We start from the raw sequence: 21,434 nt of genomic DNA on the forward strand, positions 1-21,434 counted from the left end.
CAGAGAATGCCAGATCTGCTTTTTTGGGGGAGGGGGCTGCTTAGGATTTTAATGTCAATCTGTTACTTGGTCTTTGGTGGGCCAGAAATAATAAAACTGGCTGTCTATAAATTGCTAATCAAAAATAACGCTATCTACCAAAATTTGGGGGAAAAAAATCTGTTCCTGGTTTGAAAGTTTCTGTTTAATTGTGCAGTATTTCGTTTGAAAGTAGTTTTAATTATTGCATTGTTTTAAGTGTATTTTGCACTACAAATAAGATATGTGCAATGTGCATAGGAATTCATTCATGTTTTTTTTTTCAAATTATAATCCGGCCCTCCAACAGTTTGACGGACTATGATCTGGCCCTCTTTTTAAAAAGTTTGAGAATTCCTGGTCTAAAGTATGTATTTTGAGCAATTTATTCTTTTGCAGGCGCTTTTTCACCTATAGACATAGTTAGACATGTGAATAATTTGTAACCGTGCTACCCAAAATACTTCCGAGCACAGAAAGTTTGGCATGGAATTTTAGTGATCTTAAATTATGGACTAGATTTGGGGGGGGGGGGGGATTTCCCCCAAAATGGGAAAGAGCTGCATTAAACTGTCCTGTTGCTGACACTATTTCCTTTTTTTAAGATGGACCCAGCTTATGAGCCAGACGAAGCTGAAATCCGTACTCTCTTTGGATTGCACCTAATGCAGAAGAGGAATGACGGCGTAATTGACCGATCACTGTTCAAGAACATTGTGACAAAAGATAAAAAGGTGAGTACAGGAAAGTGATTATTTGAGAAAGGAGGAGTAATGTCAGGAAAAGAAAAGTTAAAAGCATTAGAGGTACTAAGGGTGCAGTCTGGAAATATGAAAAGGGGTCTGGTTCATTGGCAATACATATGCTTTACAAGCAACTGTTGCAGATCCAGTTCTGTGGCTCTCAGGACCCAGAAGCCTTAAACAATGCCAGACACAGATTAAAGGTTCAAACACAGCTTTATTGCAAACAAAAGGACCTACAAAGTACTTAACAGCAGTGCTAAGGTCTGCTGGAGCAATTTGGCACCAAAAACAAGTCAATAGGAGAAACAAAAAGATAATCCGGATTATAGCGCTGCCTAATAATCCGGATTAAACAAAAAATGAAGCGAACTGCTTAAAAATCAAAATAGGACAAAAGCACAGTCTTTGAAGCTGGAAAAACGTAGTTTCAAAACTAAAAGTTGTTAAAGTCACAAAGATATTAGCAAACAAAGTCCAGAAGTCCAAAAGCAAAGTCAAACCGGTCCGTAGTCAATTCTGTTGAGAAGCAAAGCTGAAACGCTGGAGTCACCGAGGAAACAGGAGCACAGGAACACACGAAGCTATAGCCCAGGACCCAAGGTGGAAAGTTGGCAGGTACAAAGAATTATGTCCCATGAAGACACTTTGCCTTCTGCGACTTGCAGTTCAAACTGAACCCCCTTTTATCTCAAAGTTCTTCCTCGGAGCTTGATGAGCTCCCCACCCTCTCGTCATCACTCCCAGCTGCTCCCAAACCTGCAGCTGAGTGCCCATCCCTCCACCTCTGCCAATGATTATCAGGGTTCAGATCCTGCCAAGAATCCCCTGGCTGCCAATCCCCAGTGAACCCCTCAAATTCCTCACTAGAGGTGGGCTGGCTACAGATATCCCTTATGTTTTGCACACGGGTCCAATTTAACTCATCATCATCTTCCATATCACCCCCAGTCCCAGAACTCCCTTCAGACCCAAAGAAATCTTCATCCTCTGTTGGTGCACAAAGTATTTCCCGAATACGCTTCCTTTGTAATTCCCCTTCAGACTCTGGCTCCTGAGCAGCCCTCTTTACACCTCTGCTTACTTCCCCATCCCCCATCTCACAATCGGAGAAACCTGGAAACGCGTCGGTATCGCTTGGAGCCATAATGATTTCTCTAATGTGCTGACGCTGCTGTTCTCCCTCTGACTCCAAAGTAGACCCGTTCTCCCTGGTACTAGGAGTTGCAACTCGAGCAACACACTGAACTACAACAGTGGCTGACATTTTTGATCAAATATCTCTGCCCGCAAGGCAGATCTTTGCTGCTTGGGAGCCAGTCTTTGGTGATACTGTTAGCTTTGGTGACACTTAGGTAGCTCACTTGGAAATCTTCCACATAGATACAGCACTACAAGTCCAGTTTGCTTGCCATGTACTGGGATTTGTAGTTTGTTCAGAGGCACTAGAAGAGCTCTCTGGCTGAGATTTGTTAGTGTTTCTCCCATAACAAATCTCAGGTTTCATAGGATGCTACTATGGCAATTGTACTGGAATCACTTTGTTAGATGATTCTGGGAGTTGTTGTTTGAAAAAGGGGTCTCCCCAAGCTCATCAGATGGTGTGGTGTATTGAGCACTGTACTGTCTACTCATGGGCTAAACCTTTGCAGGGTTTCAGATAAGACGCTTTCCAGCTTCACCTAGCGATGTCAGGAACTGAGTGGACCACCTAAATACAAAGCATGTGTTTTCTCCCAGCATTCAAACCAAAAGTAAACAGATACTCATCACCTACAGTGATTCATTGCTTTGCCATAGTCTGGTATCTATCTGCTTATAGTGCCAACATTACACACCTCATTTGGGTGAGACAAGGTCTCAGATTTGTTGCACAGAAGCAGATTTTAGCCAAGTCCAATGCAATAGACACAAAGGCAAGAGGAAAAAGGAACAGAAAACCTTACTCTTATCAACAGAGGCTATAAACTTGCAGTGTTGTATACAAAATCAAACTGCAACAAACTTATAAGTAACACAGAATAAGGCTTCTTCATCTTCATTCAAATGAGAGCAAATCATAAACCTTGAGTAAATAGTATTCCACCATAGCAAAGAGCATCGCTATTAGAGCATAGCAGCATTACAGCATCTCCTTCAGAGCAGCATATTGCTTCTCCTTCTCCACCAAACTGTATTTGAAAATTCATCCGGTTATACCCCACCAGGTGTGGCCTAAACATGCTGGCAGACCTACATAACCAGCTGCACATAATAATTGACATCATAAGGTTTTTCTTTAACACACACACTTGATCCTGCTACGACTTACTGTAACAAAATTCATATACCCATATAAATGTCCCTGCCAAAAGTGAGATAGACATCTGAACTTCAAACACTAGTCTCAATACTAAAACCAAAATGACCAGAGTTGAATTGTTCCCCAAACTGTATACCACTCAGAACACAAAAACTTGCTTCTCTCTGTACCATGTACAGCCTTGTGAATTTCACTAGAAGTCTAGATGCTCAGTTTCACTAATGTAGTACTGTTTCAGGTCAGCAGATGGCCCCTTTGAACACATTTTCTCCTGGGTCATTTTCTGTTAGGGAGAAAAAAATGGGGATTAAACTAAGTTGTTGTTCTTGTTCTTGCTGTTATGTATACTCCACTTTATCTCTCCCGAAGGGGTCTCAGACTGGCATAACATAAAAGCATTAGTACACTGCTTAAAATATACAAACATTAAAACAGATTTAAATATAAACAGTATTAAACATTCTCATGCCTGGGATTTTTTACTGTTTACTCTTCCTTTACCAGTGAGCCATTTTCTGTCCATGTCTATGCTGTATTTAGCCCTCATGAACTCATGGAATGGGTGCAAGGCATTATGACGATACAGTAACACCTGCAGTAAAGGTTTACATCAGAGGTTAAAAGTCATTTTCCAGACCTTCATTTTTGTGTCTTGAAGAATGTAACAGCTGGGAAAGGGGGTTGCTAAATTTTGCGTGACTATACGGCCAATTTCCGTGGGTCATGAATTTATTTTAATTTAAAGAGCTGCCTACCAGATAATGTTTCCCTTGTTGTTTCAGCTGCCTGAGCCAGCAATCGGAGACCTGATTGTTGCTAGCATCGCTGTGAAATATACCCAGTCTAATTCCGTTTGTTATGCCAAGAATGGACAGGTAAATGTGCAGGGATCTTTAGGGGAGGCTTGCCTGTTGTACTTTTTGGATAGGTTGCGGTGCATCAAATATAAGATGTTGGCTGTAGGTAATGGTGGAGTTTGTTTCCGTGAATCAAAACTTGGGAGGTGCTTTGACCATCATTGTGTCTTGAGGACCCCTTAGTCTTCACTAGGCTGGACCACTTTCTTCTAGATTTGCTTCAGTTTTACCTATCTAGGAATAATGTATAGAAAGTTTCCACCGGAAATTGCTATACTTATCTTGTAGACCTAGAAAATTCCTACTGGGGATACCTCTCTAAGAATTTGCAAGGTCCTCCAGGATAACATCATCATTATTTGAAACACAACAAGATGAGTCCACAGCAGACACTTTGCAGGCTGTTGCATTAAAACACGCGTCGGACACTTCCCAACTGTCTAGGACTATGTGATGTATTGGCGAATAATGGGAAGACATTTGGGAAGCAGGATATTAATAATAATAATAATAATAATAATAATAATAATAATAATACATACTCCTAGATGCTTGGGAGGTGTTCGACTGATTTTGTGATACGAAATCCAGCATATAGATATTGTTTGCTGTGACATACGGTGCTTTTGTGTCAATAATAATAAACAAGCCAGTCAAGGCTTCCCAAGTGTCTAGGACTGTGTGATGTATCAGCAAATAATGCATGCAGATCTTAGTAAGGTGGCCTTCTGCAGCTGGTAGATGGTAATTTTGTCAATGCCAATTGTGTTTAAGTGCAGACCAAGGTCTTTAGGCACTGTTCCCAGTGTGCCAATCACCACTGGGACCACCTTGAGTGGCTTGTACCAGAGTCTTTGCATTATTATTAGAAACACAAGATTAGTTCACAGCAGGCACTCTGCTGGCTGTTGTATTAAATCACGCGTCGGACATTTCCCAAGTGTCTAGGACTATGTGATGTATTGGCGAATAATGCAGCTGGCAGATGGTAATTTTGTCAGTGCCGATTGTGTTTAAGTGCAGGCCAAGGTCTTTAGGCACTGCACCCAGTGTGCTGATCACCACTGGGACCACCTTGACTGGCTTGTTTATTATTATTGACACAAAAGCACAGTATGTCACAGCAAACAAGTTCTATATGCTGGATTTCGTATCACAAAATCAGTCGAACACTTCCCAAGCATCTAGGAGTGTGTATTATTATTATTATTATATTATACTCAGCTTGATCAGTTTATCAGTTTTATCATGTCTTATCATATTTATTTACTGTATTGTTATAAGTGTCTTATTTTAACTTACTACGTGGAGTGTGATCAGGTCTTGTCAGGCCTTGTTGTTCTGTTTCTTATTGTGATGTGGCCTAAGGGCTAATCAATAAAATTATTATTATTATTATTATTATTATTATTATTATGTATATTCTGCTTTATCTCTCCTGAAGGGGTCACTATGGCTTAACATAAAAGCATTAGTACCCAGGTTAAAATATACAAATATACAAAAATTAAAACAGAATTAAATATAAACAGTATTACAAATTCACAGTCAAAAAGTATTCAGTATACACCTTTACAGTAAGATCTGGTGGAAATAATTTATATCAATAGGCTACTACTACAGTTTTCACAGTAAGTTTAGAAATGAATCCCTAGCAAATACAGGGGTTGTACTGTATTGGTATATGTTTAAAATTCTATTTGTATGGTTTATGTTTAGATTTGAACTTGTTTGATTTTATGATATGTTTCTGTTTCATGTGCATGACTCTGAAATCCTCTTGGGAGCATTCAGAAATAGAAATCCCACTTTCCTTTGCAAATACAGCTGTGGTGGCACCGGAAGCCAGTCTGATCTTTCCAATTCCAAACTTCCCCACAGTTCTGTTCGTCTTGTACAAATCTCCTTCCTAGCATATTTTCCCGCAGTAATTTTATTATCTCTGCTTGTCATCTCTGTTATCTCGTTTAATCAGTTGGCTTCAATTTGTATGTGAAAAATATCACTTGGAAAGGTTGCTTCCTTTATTGTAATGAGTAAAATGAAGCTGTTCAGCATAGCGTAGTGGTTTGAGGATTGGACTATGTATGTCCTTCACTCAAAAAATTCATTTTTTCTTTTGGGAGTTGTAGTTGCTGGGATTTATAGTTCACCTACAATCACAGAACATTCTGAACCCCACCGACAATAGAATTGGACCAAACTTGGCACACAGTTCTCCCATGACCAACAGAAAATACTGGAAGGGTTTGGTGGGCAGTGTCCTTTGGTTTTGGAGTTGTAGTTCACCTACATCCAGAGATCACTGTGACTCAAAACAATGATGGATCTGGACCAAACTCTACACGGATACTCCATATGCCCAAATGTGAACACTGGTGGAGTTTGGGGAAAAGAGAATCTTGACATTTGGGAGTTGTAGTTATTGGGATTTAAAGTTCACATCGCATTCTGAACCCCACCAATGATAGAATTGGGCCAAACCTCCCACACAGAACCCCCATGTGGGCCACAGCAACGCGTGGCAGGGGATGGCTAGTGTGTTTATAAAAATTATATTTCAAAATTAGACCAAGGCAAGCTTTTAGTGCTCATGCAGCCTTATCCCATGTATGTTTATTTGGAGAGAAATTGCACATTAGTACAGTGGTACTTACTCACCAGTTAATGTGCATAGAATGGAAACCTTCATAGTTCAGGCTTTCTTTTTCTTAAAAAAATGATCTTCCTAGTTTTTGAAATAAAATACATTTAGGAACCTTTAACAGATATATATTTATGGTCATTCAGTCTAACAGAATCTGGGGAGAGTGCGGATGAGCTCCCTCTGTCAGCTCCAGCTCCCCATGTGGGGACATGAGAGAAGCCTCCCAGAAGGATGGTAAAACATCCGGGGGTCCCCTACGCAACGTCCTTGCAGACGGCCAATGCTCTCCCACCAGAAGCAACTTGCAGTTTCTCAAGTCACTCCTGAAACGACAAAAAAAAAGTCTAAAAGAACTCACATTCTTCCCACATTCAAGAAAGAGGGAGAGCTCCTTATTTTCCACTCCTGCCTTGACTTTTTTTTCCCATACAGCATCTGTCTGATCAGCCTCCAGGATCTTTGGCAGAGGTAGATGCAGTTGCTATTATAAAATGCTAATAAATGCAAGTACCGTCTGTGATGTTGTGAAAGTCTTCTTCCAGTTCAGTTCTAGTAATTGTGAACATTTAGTTTGCTATTGGGGCAAATAACACACATTTTAAGGCTGTTTGCATGCTTATTCTCCTCTGCTGGTAAATTTTGCTTATTTTCCTTTGGATATTCGCTTTCTTTCTCACCGTTTTCACCCAAGCAGTTTTTAGAATTTGTTAACATAATATTTTTCTCTGAATCAACCCTCTCTTAATTCAGTGTATTCTCTCATTTGTTTTTGTGCTGAACTGGTGACATGGAGTTGGAAAAACAATCAAAGCAATAGTTTAGGATTCTTACCTTGCTCTTGTTTCTTCTTCAATAAATGATGGGAGTTGTTTTTACAGTCATTTATGCACATGAGGGCTGCCTTCTGTTGCAACAATGAAAGCATCTCAAGAGAGCCAGCTCAAATATACAGAGTTGTTTTGCCACTCTAAGTGGGTCCATTTTAATCTGAAATAACATTTCTCAGTTGGCTGCTTCAGGTAATCTAGTACTTGACTGGTATATAGTCGCCAATATAAATGTTTAGTAGCTTTAAGCATGGTGAATATTCTAGGTTCAGAGCTGCAGCCAGAATAAGCAAAGAGAACATTGGGTTGTTGTAGGTTTTTTCGGGCTGTATGGCCATGGTCAAGAGGCATTCTCTCCTGACGTTTCACCTGCATCTATGGCAAGCATCCTCAGAGGTAGTGAGGTCTGTTGGAACTAGGAAAAAGGATTTATATATCTGTGGAATGACCAGGGTGAGACAAAGGAATCTTGTCTGCTGGAGCTAGGTGTGAATGTTTCAACTGAGGTAATCAACCAGAGGTTCCCAGAAGACACCACAGCTCTGTTTCACCATTGCCTCACCACCAGCTACTTTCAGTGGGGCAATGAGTTCTACAAACAGAAAAATGGAGTAGCTATGGGGAGCCCTCTCAGCCCGTTCATAGCTAATTTCTACATGGAACACTTTGAAAAACAAGTTGGGTTTGGCATCTGGACAACGTGTCCGGTCCAGCAGAGTTGATGGCGGAGGACCATCGCTTCAGTGCTGGTGGTCTTTGCTTCTTCCAGCATGCTGACGTTTGTCCGCCTGTCTTCCCAAGAGATTTGTAGGATTTTCCGGAGGCAGCGCTGATGGAATCGTTCCACGAGTTGCATGTGACGTCTGTAGACAGTCCACATCTCACAGGCATATAGCAGAGTTGGGAGGACAATAGCTCTATAAACAAGAACCTTGGTATCCCTACAGATGTCCCAGTCCTCAAACACTCTCTGCTTCATTCGGAAAAATGCTGCGCTCGCAGAGTTCAGGCGGTGTTGTATTTCGGTGTCGATGTTGACTTTGGTGGAGAGGTGGCTGCCAAGGTAGCGGAAATGATCAACATTTTCTAATGTTACACCAATAAGCTGTATTGCTGGCATTGGAGAGGGGTTGGCTGGTGTCTGCTGGAACAGCACCTTGGTTTTTTCAATGCTCAATGAGCAATGCTCAATTGAGCATATATAAGTAAAGTATATCTGTTGGTCAGTTGGATTGGGCGAGGAGTGTCAGTCTGTTGTGTCATCAGCGTACATTGAGCTCTAGTGAAGAAGTGAGACAGAAAAGATGTTAGGCAAGGAGCCTATTTTTTAATTGAACAAGCAACATTTTGCATCTTTCCAGGATATGGGATGTTACCCAATCCATTCCATTTGAAACCCTGGCGGTATATTAAACAAGTGTAACATTACGCAGTGCCAATCGCTGACTTGTTAGCTGTAAGCTGATTCTTAGTTGGCTGGAAAAGAAAAAGCACAAATCCGGGTTTTTCATTCCCTTTCAGTATGGGAGGATCCTGTTTATTTCCCCTTGTGATTCTGGCAAGATCTAAAGTCCTTGCAGGAGTGAGACTGTGAATGATTCATTTCTTTCACTCTTGCTTATGGCTTTAGTGTCTGTCAGCCCTGTCTAAGTCGGAAAGGTTCAGGCAATGGCCAAGTCTCATAAACCTAACAAGCAATTTGTCTTTTCCTGGCTGATGCTGCTTTCTTTAAAAATCTTAATTGGATGGAAGCAAAAAAAAAAAAAAAACCCCAAAGAGGAGGAGTTGTAAAGGGAGCACGAAAAACATCTCTCACTTCTCCCACTTCCTCTTGTCACTTCACCGAAGCCATTGTGCTGGGAGAGACAAAACTCTTTCAATCACCACTAGAAAGTCCTGGTGATCCTAGGGATTGTATCCTGAATCTGTGGATAAAAATTAGTCATTTCTGTAACTGCAAAGCATGGAAAAAATGCAAAGGAAAATAGCTATTTATTGTATTGGCATTGGAGCCCCCAGTGGCACAATAATAATAATAATAAGAATAAGAATAAGAAGAAGAAGAAGAAGAAGAAGAAGAAGAAGAAGAAGAACAACAACAACAACAACAGCAACAACAACAACAACAACAAGGCATGATCATCAAGTTTGCAGACGACACCAAATTGGGAGGGATAGCCAATACTCCAGAATTCAAAACGATCTTGACATATTAGAGAGATGGGCCAAAACTAACAAAATGAAGTTCAACAGGGACAAATGAAAAATACTCCACTTTGGCAGAAAAAACGAAATGCAAAGATACAGAATGGGGGACAATGCCTGGCTCGAGAGCAGTACGTGTGAAAAAGATCTTGGAGTCCTCGTGGACAACAAGTTAAACATGAGCCAACAATGTGATGTGGCGGCAAAAAAAGCCAATGGGATTTTGGCCTGCATTAATAGGAGCATAGTGTCTAGATCTAGGGAAGTCATGCTACCCCTCTATTCCGCTTTGGTTAGACCTGGAATATTGTGTCCAATTCTGGGCACCACAATTCAAGAGAGAGATTGACAAGCTGGAATGTGTCCAGAGGAGGGCGACTAAAATGATCAGGGGTCTGGAGAACAAGCCCTATGAGGCACGGGTTAAGGAGCTGGGCATGTTTAGCCTGAAGAAGAGAAGGCTGAGAGGAGATATGATAGCCATGTATAAATATGTGAGAAGAAGACACAGGGAGGAGGGAGCAAGCTTGAGACTAGGACACGGAACAATGGCTTCACACTACAAGAAAGGAGATTCCATCTGAACATGAGGAAGAACTTCCTGACTGTGAGAGCCGTTCAGCAGTGGAACTCTCTGCCCTGGAGTGTGGTGGAGGCTCCTTCTTTGGAAGCTTTTAAACAGGGGCTGGATAGCCATCTGTCAGGGGTGATTTGAATGCAATATTCCTGCTTCTTGGCAGGGGGTTGGACTGGATGGCCCATGAGGTCTCTTCCAACTCTTTGATTCTATGATTCTATGACCTGTCGGTCTTCAGTCTTGCCGGCACAGGGGTTTAACCCACTGCGCCACCGGGGGCTATGACATGCAGTTTTTCAAGTCGCTCCTGATACACAAAAAAAGTATTGATATTTGCCAAGATTTCAAGCTATATATATTTCCATGTGAATAGTTTTAGAGCAGAAAAATAGTGTGTAAACAGCCCCCTTTTCCATGTATCTTGTAGTTTAGGCCTGTTCTAAATTGCTTGCCAAGCCACCTGTGAAATAAGTTTTTTAAAGAGGTTATTTTCTAGAACTTTTTGGAAGATGTAACACCATCTTAGAAAAGTTGAAAGGAAAAACAACTCTGTTTCTGGATGCTAAAAGGAAATTACTGTCCAAACTTCACACCTAAGTCTAGTTCTCACCTGGCCCCTATGCTCTTTGAATTTGCTAGTTTTGCAACTGGTATTTTTACCACCCCAGGAGTTGCTTCAGAACTTGTCTTCACAGACAACTGAAGGAATGTCAAGTTACTTGATTAGTTGCCACCATTTCTCCCTCAAGATTTTTCACATGTAGAATTGACATAGCATGAAGCCTTTGTTTACATTTGTGGATTGATCAATGGCAATTCACAGTCAGAAACTTTGACAGTGCCCAATTTAAGTGACGCTTTGAGGAAGACAATAATTAGTGACTTAACTAAATGTCTTTTGCCTGACCAGGGATGAACTTCGTAAATTATCTTAATATTTTGATAAGCATACTTTATGGATACTGAACTGTGTCTTGTTGCAGTGGCAGTATTCAGCCAGCCTTTTGGTTTCATTGCAGCCAGATTCAGTTGTGGCGTTTTAACTGTATTAGTTGTGAAAAGGTATTTTTATTTACATACTAGCCGTCCCCTGTCACACGTTGCTGTGGCCCACATGGGGGTTTTGTGTGGAAGGTTTGGCCCAATTCTATCGTTGGTGGGGTTCAGAATGCTCTGTGATTGTAGGTGAACAATAAATCCCAGCAACTACAACTCCCAAATGTCAAGTTTCTATTTTCCCCCAAACTCCACCAGTGTTCACATTTGGGCATATTGAGTATTCGTGTAGAGTTTGGTCCATTGTTTGAGTCCTCAGTACTTTCTGGATGTAGGTGAACTACAACTCCAAAATCAAAGGACACTGCCCCCCAAAACCTTCCAGTATTTTCTGTTGTTCATGGGAGAACTGTGTGCCATGTTTGGTTCAATTCCATTGTTGGTGGGGTTCAGAATGCTCTTTGATTGTAGGTGAACTATAAATCCCAGCATCTACAACTCCCAAATGACAAAATCAATTTTGAGTGAATTTTTATTTATTTATTTACAGGATTTATATTCCGCCTTTCTCACCCCGCAGGGGACTCAGGGCGGATTACAGTGTACACATATATGGCAAACATTCAATGCTAATTTTGACATGCAAGATATACAGACATAGACAGAGGCTATTCAACTTTTTCTGGCTGCCAGGGGAGCTATCGCTTTCATCATCCATCTGCAACACTGATGAAGTACTTCCGCATTCCCCACATGCTTTTTGCTGGAGTGCTTGCTGGAGTCTTTTTTTTATGGACTCATAAATTAGTTAATTTAGTCTCCCCACACTTTAAAGTGGTACCTAATTTTCCTACTTGACAGATGCAACTGTCTTTCGGGTTGCAAAGGTCGACAACAGGCTACACACAATTGGTTGGAAACCCACTCCACTCTGGCTTCGAACTCATGACCTTTTGGTCAGAGTGATCTTAATGCAGCTGACACTCAGCCAGCTGCACCACAATCCCAGTGAAGGACGTACATTGGGTTGTTAGGTGTCTTGTGTCCAAATTTGGTATCAATTCGTCCAGTGGGTTTTTTAGTTCTGTTAATCCCACAAACGAGCATTACATTTTTATTTATATAGATACATCAAAAATGCATTGAAGAGAATGAGTTGGTCCCAAAGGAGTGTGGACTCTGATATTCATTCATTTCATTTGTATTTATTTCATTTATATTCTGTTAATCTCTCCTTGAAACTTTTGTCCATCCTTTTCTTCTTTTTTCTCTCCGAGTTGATTCTTGTACCAACAGAAAATCCACAATTTCTATTGAATGTTTATATGTGCATTTTTCTAGAATGCCTATGAACCTAATGTTTTATTATTTTCCTGTATATTATTTTGCACACGTGGATAAGTTTCATGATAGCTGAACATGTCCATCATTATCGGAAGGTAAGGAGTCGGAAGATGTAATCCTAAAGCACACTTACTTTCAGGGAATAAATGCTGTTCAGTGTGGCGAGACTTTACATCCCGGTAAATATGCATGAGATCAGATTTGAAGGCAAGGTTTAGTCATCCCTTTTTGGAGAGGCGATGTGGGTGCCAGCATCTTCCAGACTTTCAAAGCTGCACTGAGTTCCCTCTAGGCTAATGAATTCTTAACCGCTCCACCAGAATTGCTGTGTTGGGCCGTTTTAACATCTGTGTTAACTGCCCCTTCTGACAGTTTTTAGTAAAATTTGTAGTTCTACTGGAAAGTCAGACAGCTGTAATATTCTCTGTACGTTTCCCCTCAGGCTGGAGAACCTCACTTTGTAAGTAAGCCTTGCCCTAAACTCCCTAGTGTAATTTCTTTCCCAACACCGGCTGGATGCCTAGAAACTCTCACTGCTTGTATGCTCTCTTCTGCCTTGGCTTATTCCAGGGATGATTGAATTTTTTTAAAAAAAACATAAAGAATCTACTTGTTTGCTCACTAAATGTGTCAAAAGCTGCCAATATTTTCCTTGCCTGTTTTTGGCAACTACTGATTTCCTAGTAATTGGCCAAAATACATCCTTGCAGGAAGGAGGGATTCATAAGGGGCTTGTTGGTGAGTTGGTAAATATCAGGGAATATGGTTTATTTGATATTACACTTTGATGGTGAGGTTTTGGAAGAAATACACAGAAAAACATCTGATATGCCTTTTTAATGATAGGGCACTTGTTTATTTTAGGTGGTCGGCATTGGGGCAGGGCAGCAATCCCGGATACACTGCACCCGCCTGGCCGGAGACAAGGCAAACCACTGGTGGCTGAGACATCACCCCCGTGTGCTCTCCATGAAGTTCAAAGCTGGAGTCAAAAGGGCTGAGATCTCCAATGCTATTGACCAATATGTCACTGGGACTATTGGGGAGGTAAGTGACAAGGGCTAAATGTCCCTGTTGGAAATAAGTGGGGAACGGAGTATGTTGGCTCACCGGATTGGGCTCATTGAGTTTATTCTTGTGTCCTTCAGAGGTTTCACATACAGACTGAAGGAAAGGAGATGTCACTTTGTAACAGAGCATATATTGGTGTCCCAGCTGGTTGATCTGGATCAGAGCTGGGAAAAGTTACTTTCTTGGACAACACTGTCAACAAATTGCTACCCAATATGGCTTCGGATGGAAAGCTGAGGAGTGTAGTCTGAAGTAAAAAGATTATGTCTCCCCAAATTCCCCAGTGAGGCACGGGGTTCTGAGGGTTACAAGTAATTTAAACCAGAACAAAGTAAGATCATGGCCCGCTATTCCTTGTCTTGAACTCCATTATTTTGTCCTGGGGAGCAGCCTTGCCGACATGCTTGTTGAGGTGCTAATTTCTAACAGAGTAATTTAGTTTGCCGTATTTACTCAAGTCTAATGTGTCATTGAATCTACTTTCAAAATCATTGAATCAATTTTCAAAACTCTGAATGTAATGTGCAATGGCAAGAAGTGCACTCTTTATAATATGCTGTAATGATTCTTACTTCGTAGGCCGAAGGAGAAGCCTGGAATATCACTTCACTTCACTTCCCTTCACTTTATTTCTTAATTAGTCGCTCTCCACCAAGGTGCTCCAAGCGACTTACAATCTAAAATAGCATTTACACAATATAAAAACATTCAACATAAAAACATTCAACAGTAACTATTTGACAAATTAGATCTGATTACTTAAATGCACAACCAAACAGCCAAGTCTTGAGTGCCTTTACAAAAGGTCGCAACTCCGATATCAGTAGGCAGGACTCCATTTTGGGAGTGTCAGCAAAGGAAGCAGACATCTTGGGACTGTAAAAGGAGAAGAGGGGTGGAGCTGAAGCTCTCTTTGATTGGTTAGGACAGATGGGAGGAGTTTGGCCCTGAGAGGGAAAAGTGTCTGCTTGAGAGAGAGCAGGGAGATTGATTTTTGGGTTTGAAGAAGAATGATTGATTTTGGGAACAAGAGAAGAGAGGTAGATTTTTGAGCTTAGATTTTTCTGTCAGAGAGCATTTGTGACAGCCAGGGAGGTCAAAGTAGTCGCCTGGGTGTTTGTGTTGGTTTTACACAAGTGGTTTGCTCTCTGGTTTAGAGTAGATTAGCTTACAGAGGACTCTGCTTAGAGTGTAGCTAATTGCTCTGGGGACAACCTGTGGAGTCATGGGGGTTGCATTTTGATAAGGTCTTGAGTACCTCTCCTCGCAGGAATGGGCCTTGGGGGTACTGCTTTGCAGTGGCTCCAGTCCTTCCTCGAGGGTCGCTCTCAGGTGTCATTAGGGGACTCCTGCTCGACCCCGCTGCCATTGTACTGTGGGGTCCCGCAGGGCTCAGTATTGTCCCCTATGTTGTTCAACATATACATGAAGCCGTTGGGAAAGATCATCTGGAGTTTCGGGGTGCGGTGTCATCTCTACACAGATGATGTCCAACTCTGTCACTCCTTCCCACCTGCTACTAAGGAGGCTGTTCAAGTCCTGAACCGGTGCCTGGCTGCTGTAACGGACTGGATGAAGGCCAACAGATTGAAACTAAATCCAGACAAGACAGAGGTACTCCTGGTCAGTCGAAAGGCCGAACAGGGCATAGGGTTACAGTCTGTGCTCGATGGGTTACACTCCCCCTGAAGGCACAGGTTCGCAGCTTGGGAGGGATCCTGGACTCATCGCTGAGCCTGGACCCCCAGGTTTCAGCGGTGACCAGGGGAGCTTTTGCACAATTAAAACTTGTGCGCCAGCTGCGTCCGTACCTTGGGAAGTCTGACTTAGCCACGGTGGTACATGCTCTAGTTACATCCCATATAGACTACTGCAACGCTCTCTACGTGGAGTTGCCTCTGAAGACTGCCCGGAAGCTACAACTAGTCCAACGAGCGGCAGCCAGACTACTAACGGGAGCGGGGTACAGGGAGCACACCACTCCTCTGTTGCGTCAGCTCCACTGGCTGCCAATCAGCTTCCGAGCACAATTCAATGTGCTGGTGTTGACCTATAAATCCCTAAATGTCTCTGGCCCTATTTACCTGTCTGAACGGATTCTCCCCTATGAACCATCAAGGTTGTTAAGATCTTCTCGAGGGGCCCTGCTCTCGGTCCCACCTCCTTCACAATCGCATTTGGTGGGAACGAGGGACAGGGCCTTTTCGGTGGTGGCCCCTCGGCTCTGGAACTCCCTCTTCATGGAGATTAGAACTGCCTCTTCCCTTGTGACTTTTAAAAAGCTGGTAAAAACATGGCTTTGGGATAATGCATTTGCAGATTGATGATTGAGTCAATAACTGCTGACCTTTCTGCCGGATGGCGATGAATTTGTGATTCACTCTAACGAACTGACTTTTTTGTAACTTGTACGAATTGTATGAATTGTATTTTAATGTATTTTATATTGATGATCTATATTGTTTTTTCTTATTGTATTGAATCTTATGTTGTTAGCCGGCCTGTGTCCCTCCTCGGAGGTCGAGAAGACCGGGTTATAAAAACTCGGAGGTCGTGTAAATAAATAAATAAATAAATAAATAAATAAATAAATAGAGTGGGCTGCTGAATTGATTGTATCAATGAAACATAATTTTTTAAATATAACTTTTGCAGGGTGAAGATCTTGTCAAGTGGAAGGCACTATTCGAGGAAGTCCCAGCTCTGCTAACTGAGTCAGAAAAAAAGGCATGGATTGGGAAACTGAATGGAGTCTCGCTCAGCTCTGATGCTTTCTTTCCCTTTAGGGATAATGTGGATAGAGCAAAACAGGTAAGCCAACCAAAACTGGAAGTGTTTTCTTTCACAGTCTAGAAAGGACCTGAAGGGCATCTGTTGTTCCATCAGCTACTCTTGCTCTGGGTGGGAGTTCATACATTTTTAGTGCCCTGAAATTTGGATTGTGAAGGTTAGTAGTAGTAGTAGTAATTATTATTATTATTTGAAACACAACAAGATGAGTCCACAGCAGACACTCTGCTGGCTGTTGTATTGGATCACACGTCGAACACTTCCCAAGTGTCTAGGACAGTGTGATGTATTGGCAAATAATTATTTATTTATTTACAGCTTTTATATTCCGCCCTTCTCACCCCGCAGGGGACTCAGGGCGGATTACAGTGTACACATATATGGCAAACATTCAATGCCAATTTTTGACATACAAACATATACAGACATACACAGAGGCTATTTAACTTTATTCTGGCCGCCAGGGGAGCTGTTGCTTTCATCGTCCATCTGCGATACTGATGAAGCACTTCCGCATTCCCCGCATGCTTCCCCGCTGGAATGCTTTGCTGGAGTCTTCTTTATGGCCTCATAAATCAGTTAATTTAGTCTCCCCACACTTTAAGGTGGTACCTAATTTTCCTACTTGACAGATGCAACTGTCTTTCGGGTTGCAAAGGTCGACAACAGGCTACATACAATTGATTGGAAACCCACTCCAACCCGGGTTGGCTTCAAACTCATGACCTTTTGGTCAGAGTGATCTTAATGCAGCTGACACTCAGCCAGCTGCGCCACAATCCCGGTGCAGATCCCAGTAAGGTGACCTTCTGGCAGCTGCCAGCTGGTAATTTTGTCAGTGCCAATTGTGTTTAAGTGCACGCCAAGGCCTTTAGGCACTGCACCCAGTGTGCTGATCACCACTGGGACCATCTTTAATGGCTTGTGCTAGAGTCTTTGCAGTCCAATCTTTAAAACGTCATATCGTGTCAGCTTTTCTAGTTGTTTCTCTTTGATTCTGCTGTCACCTGGGATTGCAACATCGACGATCTATACTTTGTTTTTTAACACAATTGTGAGGTCAGGAGTATTGTGCTCAAAAACTCTTGTCAGTCTGAATTCAGAAGTACCAGAGGAGTTTGATGTGTTCATTTTCTGTAACTTTTTAAGGCTTGTGATCCCCTAAAATATTAATAATAATAATAATAATAATAATAATAATAATATATTATTATTATTATTATTATTATTATTATAAAATTATTATTATTATTATTTATTTGTAACCCATTCTACTTCCCCAAAGGGACTCAGGACCGCCCTGAGTCCCCTAGGAGAGACAGAGTGGTATATACATAATGTTTTATTATTATTATTATTATTATTATTATTATTATTATTATTCCATCAAAGTGGCAAACATTCAATATCATAAAAACAGACAAACAACAAATCAATCAATGCAATAAATAAAACAAGAACAATATAAACTTATAATAAAAAGGTAAACATTAAGTCTAGCCATGTCCAACTCTTGGAATGGTGCTCATCTACATTTCTAAGCCGAAGAGCCGGTGTTGTCCATAGACACCTCCAAGGTTATGTGGCCAGCATGACTGCATGGAGTGCCGTTATAATATCTTATAATAGATAACCGATAATAACAAAATTAGAAACCTTAAAAAGATATGTCACATTACACACATTTACCAACACAATAAAGAACTGAGCTGCTAAAATCCATTAAGATATGGGGTGGTTTGCAAGCAGTGTATATACAGGGTTAGTCAAAATGCATAGGCCAATAAGCCATTCAATTGAATGGCTTATTGGCCTATGCATTTTGACTAACCCTGTATATCCCAGAGATGCTTGTGGGCAGATGGCTAAAACTAATTCAACTATAGTGAAAAAGAAATCAAATCTACCTACCCAAGGTATGATCACTGTTTGTAGCTTAGATTAGAACTTCCAAAAAAGAATACCTTGCCTTACAAGTGCATTTTCATGATCGATAACATCCTATCTTATCTGTATTTCTGTCACCAAAGAAGCCTATTGGCAGAATTACGAAGCTTGGGAGATGTGTTTGTGTGGCCTACACATTTCATAATCCCCTATCTGGTGTGGGGGATTTGGGTCCAAAAGGTGTCTTTGTTCGCCGAACAGCTTACAAAATGGATCAGTGATTGTCTTGTTTTCTTCTCCCTGTTGTTTTTTTACATAGAGTGGAGTCCAGTTCATTGTTGCCCCTTCTGGTTCAACTGCAGACCAAGTTGTGATTGATGCCTGTGATGAGCTGGGGATTAGTCTTATTCATACCAACCTCCGTCTGTTTCACCACTGATGTCCCTGAGACCACTGCAGACATTCCTCGTTGCTTTGTTCATTTTTCTAGGGCAATGAAAGTTTCCTTTCTTGCTTTTTGGGAAATAAATCCATATTTGGATTACTGTTTCAAATCCTGGCTTTGACAGTACTAAAACAAAATCGTTAACCTCTAAATGCAGTGTTTAAAAATAAATGCACATATACCATCATCTAAAGTCCAATTCTTTCTGCATTCAAGATACAGACTTGTTTTATTTGCATTTATAGAAAACACAATCAGTTGCTTCATCATTAAAAAAAACAAACATGATCATTAGGCATTGGATTGGGAATAGAAAGCCTGAGTATTTTTACATTGGTTGTATGCCAAATTCCTCCTATCATCCTATCAATATGCTCCAATTGATAGTAGATGAATGTGAAGACTTTTGCAGTGTTGGATTTCTTTTAAAAAGTTGATTAGATGTTATGCAGGTAATGGGCCTTGTGGGAAAAGGCAGGGTGCGGTCTTGCGTATATAGTAGCTAGGAATATCTAAGAAGTCCCACACCTCCTTCATTTAGTGAGCAACCATTATGTACTCTCTGACTAAGACTCTGAATCCATGGGATTATAGCAACATGCAAATAGTTTCACTACCACCAGTTATATATATTTTAAAATATAACAAAGTAGAATTCTCTAAAACCCTGAGTCGTCTTCGGGCTGATATGGGCGGGATAGAAATAGTGTGTGTGAATTGCTGGAAGAAACATTAACAACCTCAGATATGCAGATGACACCACTCTGATGGCCGGAAGCGAGGAGGAGCTGAGGAGCCTTCTAATCAAGGTGAAAGAAGAAAGCACAAAAGCCGGGTTGCAGCTAAACGTCAAAAAAACCAAGATTATGGCAAAAAGAATGATTGACAATTGGAAAATAGAGGGAGAAAATGTGGAGGCCGTGACAGACTTTGTATTTCTAGGTGCAAAGATTACTGCAGATGCAGACTGTGGCCAGGAAATCAGAAGACGCTTCTTGGGAGGAGAGCAATGTCCAATCTCGATAAAATAGTAAAGAGTAGAGACATCACACTGGCAACAAAGATCCGCCTAGTCAAAGCCATGGTATTCCCTGTGGTAACCTACGGATGTGAGAGCTGGACCTTAGGGAAGGCTGAGCGAAGGAAGATTGATGCTTTTGAACTGTGGTGTTGGAGGAAAGTTCTGAGAGTGCCTTGGACTGCCAGAAGATCCAACCAGTCCATCCTCCAGGAAAGAAAGCCCGACTGCTCATTGGAGGGAAGGATACTAGAGATAAAGTTGAAGTACTTTGGCCACATCATGAGACAGCAAAGCCTAGAGAAGACAATGATGCTGGGGAAAGTGGAAGGTAAAAGGAAGAGGGGCCGACCAAGGGCAAGATGGATGGATGGCATCCTTGAAGTGACTGGACTGACCTTGAAGGAGATGGGGGTGGTGACGGCCTACAGGGAGCTCTGGCGTGGACTGGTCCATGAGGTCACGAAGAGTCGGAGACAACTGAACGAATGAACAACAAAATCTATATAAATAAAAATGTAATGTTCGTTTGTGGGATTAACAGAACTCAAAAACCACTGGGGGAATTGACACCAAATTTGGACACAAGACACCTAACAACCCAATGTATGTCCTTCACTCAAAAAGATTGATTTTCTCATTTGGGAGTTGTAGTTGCTGGGATTTATAGTTCAACTACAATCACAGAGCATTATGAACCCCACCAACAATGGAATTGAACCAAACTTGGCACACAGTTCTCTCATGACCAACAGAAAATACTGGAAGGGTTTGGTGGGCAGTGTCCAAAAGTTGTTTTTGAGTTGTAGTTTGAGTTGTGGTCTTTGAGTTGTAGTTCACCTACATCCAGAGAGCACTGTGGACTCAAACAATGATGGATCTGGACCAAATTTGGCATGAATATTCAATATGCCCAAATGTGAACACTGGTGGAGTTTGGGGAAAATGAGAGAAGCCTCCCACAAGGATGATAAAAACATCAAAATCATTTGGGTGTCCCCTGGGCAACGTCCTTGCAGATGGCCAATTCTCTCACACCAGCAGTGACTTGCAGTTTTTCAAGTCGCTCCTGACACAACAAAAAAAAAAATCAATGAGTAATTTAGCAAGCTATCCTTATGGACTTCCAAAATAGTAACTACTAATGGGATCATAGGAGCCCCCGGTGGCGCAGTGGATTAAAGCACTGAGCTGCTGAACTTGTTGACCGAAAGGTCACAGGTTTGAATCCGAGGAGCGGAATGAGCTCCCGCTGTTAGCCCCAGCTTCTGCCAACCTAGCGGTTTGAAAACATGCAAATGTGAGTAGATCAATAGGTACCACTCTGGCGGGAAGGTAACAGCACTCCATGCAGTCATGCTGGCCACACGACCTTGGAGGTGTCTATGGACAACAACGGCTCTTTGGCTTAGAAATGGAGATGAGCACCACACCCTAGAGTCGGACACGACTGGACTTAATGTCAGGGGACTACCTTTACCTTTAATGGGATCATAAAGGTCAATACAATGATAGCTAGTATTTTCAGAAAGTAACATTCCAAGTTCTGACAAAAATCTAAGTATTCCTATATAAATATTGGAAAAGGTCACTTAGCAATGGGACATGTAACAATATCTAGCACCCTACTGCCTTGAAATTGGGCATAGAGCTCAGTATTGGCCTGCATGCACCAGGGAAAAAAGGCAAAGGAATCCAACACGCATC

The 21,434-nt window shown here is 41.6% G+C and overlaps 1 protein-coding gene across 1 annotated transcript in view; it reads left to right on the forward strand.

Annotated features, from left to right (window-relative positions):
- The window catches only part of ATIC (5-aminoimidazole-4-carboxamide ribonucleotide formyltransferase/IMP cyclohydrolase), a 59,657-nt gene extending 40,761 nt beyond the window's left edge, over positions 1–18,896 (forward strand). The window contains exons 12-16 of the mRNA XM_060781383.2: positions 624–752; positions 3,846–3,938; positions 13,381–13,563; positions 16,243–16,398; positions 18,584–18,896. Coding sequence (XP_060637366.2) covers positions 624–752; positions 3,846–3,938; positions 13,381–13,563; positions 16,243–16,398; positions 18,584–18,703 — 681 coding nt within the window. The 3' untranslated portion in view covers positions 18,704–18,896. The remainder of the gene's footprint in view (positions 1–623; positions 753–3,845; positions 3,939–13,380; positions 13,564–16,242; positions 16,399–18,583) is intronic.
- The last annotated feature ends 2,538 nt before the right edge of the window (positions 18,897–21,434 follow it).

The sequence above is a fragment of the Anolis sagrei genome, chromosome 1 (genome assembly GCF_037176765.1).
Source record: "Anolis sagrei isolate rAnoSag1 chromosome 1, rAnoSag1.mat, whole genome shotgun sequence".
Classification (NCBI taxonomy): domain Eukaryota; kingdom Metazoa; phylum Chordata; class Lepidosauria; order Squamata; family Dactyloidae; genus Anolis; species Anolis sagrei.